This window comes from Strongylocentrotus purpuratus, unplaced genomic scaffold (genome assembly GCF_000002235.5).
Source record: "Strongylocentrotus purpuratus isolate Spur 01 unplaced genomic scaffold, Spur_5.0 spur5_scaffold_9, whole genome shotgun sequence".
NCBI lineage: Eukaryota > Metazoa > Echinodermata > Echinoidea > Camarodonta > Strongylocentrotidae > Strongylocentrotus > Strongylocentrotus purpuratus.
The window spans coordinates 8,230,476-8,240,925 of record NW_022145615.1 but is presented as its reverse complement, the minus strand read 5'-3'; the positions used below and the strand labels follow the sequence as shown (position 1 = coordinate 8,240,925).

Genomic DNA, 10,450 nt, shown 5'->3' with positions numbered 1-10,450 from the left:
CCGATATGATGCGTATGTACGTACGACGTACGTACAGGCTGCTAGTTACGTTGGTGTATCATATAGCTCGAGCTCCCGGGCCGGGACGGCCGCGCCGGCTAGTATACGAGTAAATAGAAATAGTACTGCGCATGGCATGCTGATCGCGAGCGACCAGGCCATGTGCGCGCTACCCCAAGACCAATACCAGGCAAACTTTACCCAAGTCTGGTTAAACGTAAGTCTAGTCCCCATTGAAGGTTTCCACTGCCATTTACGCATGCGCGTAATTGACGATGATAGTGTGTACGTTCCATGATCATTACTTACGTAGATTAACTCTATAGGCCTACATGGTTAAGATGGCTCAGTTTTCACAAAAGATAAATCTTGGACTCTTTCAGCATCAAACTCGCACAAATTCATCGTCGCTTCAACACTCTGTTATTATAATTTTAAAATAGAAGTAAATGGTTACAATTACAGGAGAGATAATTTCAATTTTTCATAGCAATATTTACACAGCATATTGTGAGCTAAAGAAAATTGAGCTAAATATATTTGGTAAAAGTCGGTGGTCAATTACTACCCTATATAAGCAAACAAAAAAAGGCGCAAAGTGAAATTGGGTAACAGGCGTTGGTCAAATCAGTACCCAATGTATGAGCAAACAAAAATTGAGCAAAGTAAAATTCGGTAAGTGGTGATGGGTAATTATTACTCAGCATATGAGCAAACAAAAATATGGGCAAAATAAATTGGGTAAGGGGCGGTGGTCAATTATTACCCAATTATGAGCAAACAAAAATTGAGCAAAGTAAAATTCGGTAAGTGGTGATGGGTAATTATTACTCAGCATATGAGCAAACAAAAATATGGGCAAAATAAATTGGGTAAGGGGCGGTGGTCAATTATTACCCAATTATGAGCAAACAAAAATTTGAGCAAAGTAAAATCGGGTAAGTGGTGATGGGTAAATATTACTCAGCATATGAGCAAACAAAAATATGGGCAAAATAAATTGGGTAAGAGGCGGTGGTCATTTATTACCCAATATATGAGCAAACACAAATTTGAGCAAAGTAAAATTGGGTAAGAGGCGGTGGTCAATTATTACCCAATTATGCGCAAACACAATTTGAGCAAAGTAAAATTGGGTAAGTGGTGATGGGTAATTATTACTCAGCATATGAGCAAACAAAAATTTGGGCAAAGTAAAATTGGGTAAGAGGCGGTGGTCATTTATTACCCAATATATGAGCAAACAAAAATTTGAGCAAAGTGAAATTGGGTAAGAGGCGGTGGTCATTTATTACCCAATATATGAGCAAACAAAAATTTGAGCAAAGTAAAATTGGGTAAGTGGTGATGGGTAATTATTACTCAGCATAAGAGCAAACAAAAATTTGGGCAAAGTAAAATTGGGTTACAGGCGGTGGTCATTTATTACCCAATATATGAGCAAACAAAAATTTGAGCAAAGTGAAATTGGGTAAGAGGCGGTGGTCATTTATTACCCAATATATGAGCAAACAAAAATTTGAGCAAAGTAAAATTGGGTAAGTGGTGATGGGTAATTATTACTCAGCATAATTATGAGCAAACAAAAATTTGAGCAAGGTAAAATTGGGTAAGAGGCGGTGGTCAATTATTACTCAATATATGAGCAAACAAAAATTTGAGCAAAGTGAAATTGGGTAAGAGGCGGTGGTCATTTATTACCCAATATATGAGCAAACAAAAATTTGAGCAAAGTAAAATTGGGTAAGAGGCGGTGGTCAATTATTACCCAAATATGAGCAAACAAAATTTGAGCAAAGTCAAATTGGGTAAGTGGTGATGAGTAATATTCCTCAGCATCTAACAATTACCCAACTACTTGGTAAATTGCTCTCAACTCCTTGGAACGATGTTGTTGCTAAATGTATAATAATTGGGTAAATATAATGCCCTGAAATAGATTGGGATAAAAATTACCCAACTTTGGAAACGATTTCTCGACCAACCATCAGTTGCCCAACGAAATTTACCCAACTCGCAGTGGGAATGTGCCAAAATTACACAACTACAGGCAAAAATTACTCAATCCTAATTTGCAAAATAATGTTGGTAAATTTCTAGGCGAATTTCTACCCAACCATCAGTTGCCCAACAAAATTTACCCAACTCGCAAAGGAAATGTGGCAAAATTACACAACTACGGGGCAACTGGTTCCCAACCCTCATTTACCAATACTGTTGGTAAATATCCGCCCAATAATTAAGTAAAAATAATTGCCCAATATTGGTTAAAACACTTAAATGCTTAAATGGGTAATAATAGCCCAGAATAACGAATTTTTTTAACCAACCAACAATTACCCAACTAAATTTACCCAACATTTTAAGAGTGTAGCTAGGATTTTATTTTAGGGGGCGGTAGTGAGCACGCGGAGTGCGCTCCCTAGGCGGGTGGGTGCAGGGAGGGGGGGGGGTTCCTCACGCGCGAAGCGCGGAAGCCTTGACGTTGGCTCAGAGGAGGCGAGTTGGCTCAGTCGGTAAAGCGTCTGCCTGTCGAACCAAAGATCCCGGGTTCGACTCCCACCCAGGCGGATGACTGAAGCCTGCGTTGTGTGTTAACGTGCCCCTTCCCTTGTTCATAGATGTAGGTTATGTCAAGTGGAAAACACTCCGTCCCTCGGATAGGACGTTAAATGGAGGCCCCGTGCACAGGAGAGTCACAACCCTTGCACGTTAAGAACCCATTGCACTATTCGTATAAGAGTAGGGGGAAACCCCGGTGTAATGGTCCACCTGCATACCCCAACTAGGCCGAGTATAATACGGCATCTGCAAGGATCTTCAGTATTGTAGGAGGCAGATTATCTCGAAGAAGAAGAAGAAGAAGAAAAACTTATTAGAGAAAGAAGACGATTTTTTGTACCGTTAACGATTTTTAATTCTTGTCTGAACTCAGGTTCCCCCTTCCCGCGTGAGGGCGCAAAAGCTTTGACGTGTCATCAAATTATTAGAAAAAGATTATGATTTGCTGTACCGTTCTCGACTCTTAATGCTTGTCTGAAATCATTATCCGTCCCCTCACGCGAAGCGAAGCGCGGAAGCCTTGACGTTGGCTCAGAGGAGGCGAGTTGGCTCAGTCGGTAAAGCGTCTGCCTGTCGAACCAAAGATCCCGGGTTCGACTCCCACCCAGGCGGATGACTGAAGCCTGCGTTGTGTGTTAACGTGCCCCTTCCCTTGTTCATAGATGCAGGTTATGTCAAGTGGAAAACACTCCGTCCCTCGGATAGGACGTTAAATGGAGGCCCCGTGTACAGGAGAGTCACAACCCTTGCACGTTAAGAACCCATTGCACTATTCGTATAAGAGTAGGGGGGAAACCCCGGTGTAATGGTCCACCTGCATACCCCAACCAGGCCGAGTATAATACGGCATCTGCAAGGATCTTCAGTATTGAAGGAGGCAGATTATCTCGAAGAAGAAGAAGAAGAAGAAAAACTTATTAGAGAAAGGAGACGATTTTTTGTACCGTTAACGATTTTTAATTCTTGTCTGAACTCAGTTTCCCCCTTCCCGCGTGAGGGCGCAAAAGCTTTGACGTGTCATCAAATTATTAGAAAAAGATTATGATTCGCTGTACCGTTCTCGACTCTTAATGCTTGTCTGAAATCATTATCCGTCCCCTCACGCGAAGCGAAGCGCGGAAGCCTTGACGTTGGCTCAGAGGAGGCGAGTTGGCTCAGTCGGTAAAGCGTCTGCCTGTCGAACCAAAGATCCCGGGTTCGACTCCCACCCAGGCGGATGACTGAAGGCTGCGTTGTGTGTTAACGTGCCCCTTCCCTTGTTAATAGATGCAGGTTATGTCAAGTGGAAAACACTCCGTCCCTCGGATAGGACGTTAAATGGAGGCCCCGTGTACAGGAGAGTCACAACCCTTGCACGTTAAGAACCCATTGCACTATTCGTATAAGAGTAGGGGGAAACCCCGGTGTAATGGTCCACCTGCATACCCCAACCAGGCCGAGTATAATACGGCATCTGCAATGATCTTCAGTATTGAAGGAGGCAGATTATCTCGAAGAAGAAGAAGAAGAAGAAAAACTTATTAGAGAAAGGAGACGATTTTTTGTACCGTTAACGATTTTTAATTCTTGTCTGAACTCAGTTTCCCCCTTCCCGCGTGAGGGCGCAAAAGCTTTGACGTGTCATCAAATTATTAGAAAAAGATTATGATTCGCTGTACCGTTCTCGACTCTTAATGCTTGTCTGAAATCATTATCCGTCCCCTCACGCGAAGCGAAGCGCGGAAGCCTTGACGTTGGCTCAGAGGAGGCGAGTTGGCTCAGTCGGTAAAGCGTCTGCCTGTCGAACCAAAGATCCCGGGTTCGACTCCCACCCAGGCGGATGACTGAAGCCTGCGTTGTGTGTTAACGTGCCCCTTCCCTTGTTCATAGATGCAGGTTATGTCAAGTGGAAAACACTCCGTCCCTCGGATAGGACGTTAAATGGAGGCCCCGTGTACAGGAGAGTCACAACCCTTGCACGTTAAGAACCCATTGCACTATTCGTATAAGAGTAGGGGGAAACCCCGGTGTAATGGTCCACCTGCATACCCCAACCAGGCCGAGTATAATACGGCATCTGCAATGATCTTCAGTATTGAAGGAGGCAGATTATCTCGAAGAAGAAGAAGAAGAAGAAAAACTTATTAGAGAAAGGAGACGATTTTTTGTACCGTTAACGATTTTTAATTCTTGTCTGAACTCAGTTTCCCCCTTCCCGCGTGAGGGCGCAAAAGCTTTGACGTGTCATCAAATTATTAGAAAAAGATTATGATTCGCTGTACCGTTCTCGACTCTTAATGCTTGTCTGAAATCATTATCCGTCCCCTCACGCGAAGCGAAGCGCGGAAGCCTTGACGTTGGCTCAGAGGAGGCGAGTTGGCTCAGTCGGTAAAGCGTCTGCCTGTCGAACCAAAGATCCCGGGTTCGACTCCCACCCAGGCGGATGACTGAAGCCTGCGTTGTGTGTTAACGTGCCCCTTCCCTTGTTCATAGATGCAGGTTATGTCAAGTGGAAAACACTCCGTCCCTCGGATAGGACGTTAAATGGAGGCCCCGTGTACAGGAGAGTCACAACCCTTGCACGTTAAGAACCCATTGCACTATTCGTATAAGAGTAGGGGGAAACCCCGGTGTAATGGTCCACCTGCATACCCCAACCAGGCCGAGTATAATACGGCATCTGCAAGGATCTTCAGTATTGAAGGAGGCAGATTATCTCGAAGAAGAAGAAGAAGAAAAACTTATTAGAGAAAGGAGACGATTTTTTGTACCGTTAACGATTTTTAATTCTTGTCTGAACTCAGGTTCCCCCTTCCCGCGTGAGGGCGCAAAAGCTTTGACGTGTCATCAAATTATTAGAAAAAGATTATGATTCGCTGTACCGTTCTCGACTCTTAATGCTTGTCTGAAATCATTATCCGTCCCCTCCCGCGCAGAACGGGGTAGCTTGGACATTTCATTATATTATTAGAGAAAGAAGACGATTCGTTTTACTGTTCTCGGCTCTTAATCCTTTTCTGAATTTCATAAAGTTTTTCAATGGCTGATTCCTTTCTCTTCTCTCCCTTTTTTTCTTATCTTTTATCTCTTTTATTTCCTTCTTTTCTCTTCTCCCTCTTTTTTGAAATTTATTTCTCTTCTCTCTCTTTGTTTTTTTGGCCGGCGTTTTTTTTTGTCTTGTTTTGGGGGCGACCGCCCCCACCGCCCCTTGGCTACGCGCCTGATTAGGCATTTCATTCCTCGGCTACTATCCTTTTTACTACAATTACCAGAACGCAAATTGCTTAAATAAGTTGATGCTTTTCTTTTTTTTAAGCCAAGTTAATCTTGAATATCTTTCCATCAGTAATTTATGTAATCATTATTCATTTATGTACCATGCAACAGTACATTTAATAGAATGCAGGTAGAAGTTTTCTTCTCAAGAGGACAAACAAAAAAGGATTTAAGTACGCGCCTCTAAAATGGACAAAGTGGGACTTCTCCATGTGGATATTTGGTGTCATTTGTAACACTCTAAAAACTGAAATGTTAAATCACCATTTAAAAGGGCCGAGGAGTGACCACTCTTTCAAAATGGTAGATTAACACTTTGAAACGTGCTGGATCCAACACTATAAAGGTTGAATCTAGCAGGTTAAAAGAAACAATCTGACATTTTGAAAGAGTGGTCACTCCTCGGCCCTTTTAAATTGACATTTAACATTTCAGTTTTTAGAGTGTACCATGTGGTAATTACAAACCGGTCTATTGCAAAATTGTCATACCTAAACATCTGAATACGTGAACGTTCCTCCCCTAATCCTTATCATCCTCCTTTCCCTTCTTCTTCTTTTCCTTCTTATCTTTCTTTCATGCTGCTGTCTAACGTTTCAGTCTTAATATTATATAAAACCATGACAACTATATGTTTTATCCTCTTCCTATACAGTGTTTGCTTTACCTCAAACAAAATATGACGGCTTGATGCTTGAGAAGGGTCATTATGTCTGGTGGATTTATTCTTGCGATTTTCATCAGGAGCTATGGGATAGCTGAGGACATACTGATAAACCCGATGATTGGGAAAGGGAGCAATTTCTACCTATCAGCGGCCATTGGGGAACAGCTCGTCCACCAGGGGCTTCCTCTTTAAATACCTCAATCACAATCCTTTGAGAAATACGTACATCGCCACACATCAAAAATTCTTGTTTCAATGATAATATTTTTTTTGATAGAAAATATAATTACACACCAGGATAGGTCATTAAAAATTGTTTTGTATTATTCATTTTTTTCCACAGAATCACAACAGCCTAGATGATCCGATGGCGCAGCCACGAAATGTACTCCTGGGTAGTTTAATCATTGTCATGTTTGTCATCAGCTACACTTCGGCAAATAACATACTAGTAAACCCAATGATTGGGAAAGGGAGCCATTTCTACACATCAGCAGCAATCGGGGAACAGCTCATTCACCGGGGCTACAACGTCACCTTTCTCCTCGGTAGTGCGTTTGAGAATCATGCCAGAAGCAGCCGGTATGGTCACATGTTTCATTGGGAAGTCTTTAAGCATCCAATTCCGACGCAAGCAGTCCACGACATGTTCGCTAACTTGAGTAAACTGATATCCGATTCGGCAAGAGACGTCACATATGAGTTGCCAGTACAATCTGTGTTGCAAGAGGCTCGACTAAATGACTGCAGGGCTTTACTGGAGGACGAAGCCTTAATTGGACGTCTTCGGGCTGCCAATTTCTCAGCAGTATTGTTCGACTATACGTGGGTGTGCGGTGCAATGGTCGGCGAGTTGCTTGATCTACCATACTTTGTGTTTTTTATATTCCCTTATTCCTGCCATGTAACATCAATTGAGGGATCATCTTTTCACCCAGCGTATATACCAAGCATGATGACATCTTACTCTAACAAGATGAACTTCAAGGAACGAGTCATAAACTCGTTGGTTTACACACTTTTAGAAAAAATTTTAGGTCCAAACTTAGTTGCTCCATACAAAGAGTTGACATTGAGGTTTGGCATACCAGATCCATTGGAGCTTCTGACAAACTCTAAACTGTGGTTAGTCAATAGCGATTTTGTCGGAGAGTTCCCATGCGCTTTCGCCCCGAACGTCATACAGGTTGGGGGTCTTACAACAAGGGCAGCAGAAGAACTTCCTGCAGACATAGAGGACTTTATCCAAGGGTCAGGCGACGACGGAATCATCATCTGTGCATTTGGAACTTTCCTTATCCTAGACGATTCTAATCTCCATGTGATTAGGATATTTGCAGAAGCGTTCGATAGATTGCCACAAAGAGTCATCTGGCTTCTGAAGACCCCACCTCCATTTCCGATTCCTGCAAACATCAAGATCTTACCCTGGTTGCCCCAGAACGATATCCTAGGCCATCCCCAAACAAGAGCTCTCTTTTTCCATGGAGGTCAAAATAGTTATTATGAAGCCATCTATCACGGTGTTCCAGTAGTTGTAATGCCTATATTTGGTGACCAGAATGACGTTGCAACAAGAATCGTGCACCACGGTTTGGGCTTGAAATTGGACAAAGGTTTTATGAATGCAGAAAATCTGTATGACGCGCTGCATGAAGTTACGACCAACGCAACCTATACGAAAACAGCAAAACGGATGTCATCCGCTTTCCAAGATCGACCAATGAGACCAGCTGAGAGGGCAGCATTTTGGATTGATCACGCAATTAAACATGGCACGAACAATCTTGAGATACCTGTACACACCTTAAACCCCTTTCAGTATTACCTTATAGATGTAATTTCTTTCATTTTAGTTGTTGTGTTCTTCTTTTTTTATATTGTATTTAAATGTTGCATGCTGATTTGTTCCAAGGCTTGTAATTGTTATATAAAATCAAAAATTGATTAGTTCGGAAAATTGCTGGGTATCCTTCATATGTAAAACGTATTATAGTATGAATAACCAACCTCTCTATTAGTCATTGTCATAGAATATCTTCACTTTTTCATATAAGGAAAACGGATCCTTTAAGTTTAGGTTCATTTCAGAGGGATTTATCTGTTTTAGAATGGAATGAATTATTTTTTGTGTGATGTAGATGAAGCCTATAATTCATTTTAAACACATTTAAAACTGTGTATGATCATAACTTTGATGTTCGTAAAGTGAAGAAAAGAAAACTGCCACGAAAACCTTGGATAACCTCTTCACTGGTAAAAAAAAAAGAAGAAGATTAACACAAAGTATAGATTGTATAATACATTTTGTCAGAAAAGAAACGACAGCAGTGAATGTAGATTTTAAAAATGTAGAAATAAATTAAACTAAATGTTACAGTCTGTAAGAAAAATATATTGTTGTGATTTATTACAGAAGAATAGATATAATATTTCTAAAACTTGGGATTGTAATAATGAAAAAGGAAAATGTCAATATCCTAATTATTTTCTTAAGGGTAAGAACAATTTAACTGATCGTCAACTGATTGTAAATGAATTTAAATCTTATTATTCTAATATTGCTACAAATCTAAAATATGAACATATTCAAAATACTAAGTCCAATTTTAGTTCATTATTACGAGATCCTTATAGCAAATCAATATTTTTTCATCCTACCAATGAAACAGAAATTTTGAATAATGTCAAAATGCTCAATTATACTAAGAGCACATATTTTGAAGGAATAGGTCAATACATTATTAAACATGTTATACATTTTATTGTTAAATCTATTGTTTTTATATGTAACCTCTCCTTCTTGTCAGGAAAAGTCCCCAAGAATTTTAAAGGAAATATCATACCCATATTTAAAAAAGGGTGATCCCCACATATTCTTTAATTATCTACCAATATCATTACTCCCCTGTCTTTCTAAGATACTGGAGAAATTAATTTAAAATAGGCTCTTTAATCATATTAATACAAATAATTTTCTGAATGTTTCTCAATATGGTTTTAGAAACAAAATCATCATGTGGACATGCTCTAATTGACCTTTATGATCACATTCTCAATAAATTAAATTAAAATTGCATACGTTAGGCATGTTTCTTGATTTGTCAAAAGCTTTCGATGTCATTAACCACGATATTCTCCTCACTAAATTACAGTATTTTGGTATACGTGGAATTGCTTGGGAATGGTTCAGGGACTATTTATTAAAGTGATCGTATTCAATTCACATCATACAACAGCTTTATTTCTGACAGAGAGAGGATCCAGTATGGAGTCCCACAGGTCTCCATGCTGGGTCCTCTCCTATTTTTAATTTACATGAATGACCTTTGTTCTGCTTCATCTTTTTTTCATTTTGTCTTATTTGCTGACGACATAAACCTGATTGTATCTCATAATTTTTTTGATAAATAAACGTCGGAAGTAAAGAAAGAATTAGTAGAGGTTGCTGAATGGTTTAATGCTATTAATTGTTTATAAATTATGACAAAACAATTGTACTTTATTTTCATAAAAAACTAATCCTTGCAATATTAATGATGTACAAATATTCATAAACAATATAAATTTGAGCGTGTGCTCTTCTGTTAAATTCCTTGGTATCCTTTTGGATGACACGTTATCTTTTCAGGATCATCGATTGTATATAACTAACAAAATATCTAAAATCATTGGTGATGTTTGTAAATTACGTGTACTGTCTGCCTGAAAAAGGATTTTTTTATGTAGTATAATTGTTTAATTTTGCATTATTTACATTACTGTAATATCACCTAGGCCGGTGTGGGGACAACTAACCTAGAACCCCTTTATAAACTTCAAAAGAAAGCTTTAAGAATTTGTAGACTTCCCTGTCAGACACTATCGAGTGACTGATTGACATATTTTTTTCTTTGTTAATAACGTAAAATGAGCTGTAATGCTATGGTCACATTACCAAAAAGAAGCCTGCTCGGCGGCTGAGCG

The 10,450-nt window shown here is 39.9% G+C and overlaps 1 protein-coding gene across 1 annotated transcript; it reads left to right on the top strand.

The window, feature by feature from the left end:
- The first annotated feature begins 6,796 nt into the window (after nt 1-6,796).
- LOC575220 (UDP-glucuronosyltransferase) lies at nt 6,797-9,919 on the top strand. Its single transcript, XM_011681411.2, has one exon. It carries the CDS (start codon nt 6,852-6,854, stop codon nt 8,433-8,435), a length of 1,584 nt encoding a protein of 527 aa, XP_011679713.2. The 5' UTR covers nt 6,797-6,851; the 3' UTR covers nt 8,436-9,919.
- The last annotated feature ends 531 nt before the right edge of the window (nt 9,920-10,450 follow it).

What these genes read in the sequence shown, in the direction of transcription:
- LOC575220 (XM_011681411.2), top strand. Translation starts at nt 6,852, where the DNA reads ATGGCGCAGCCACGAAATGTACTCCTGGGTAGTTTAATCATTGTCATG.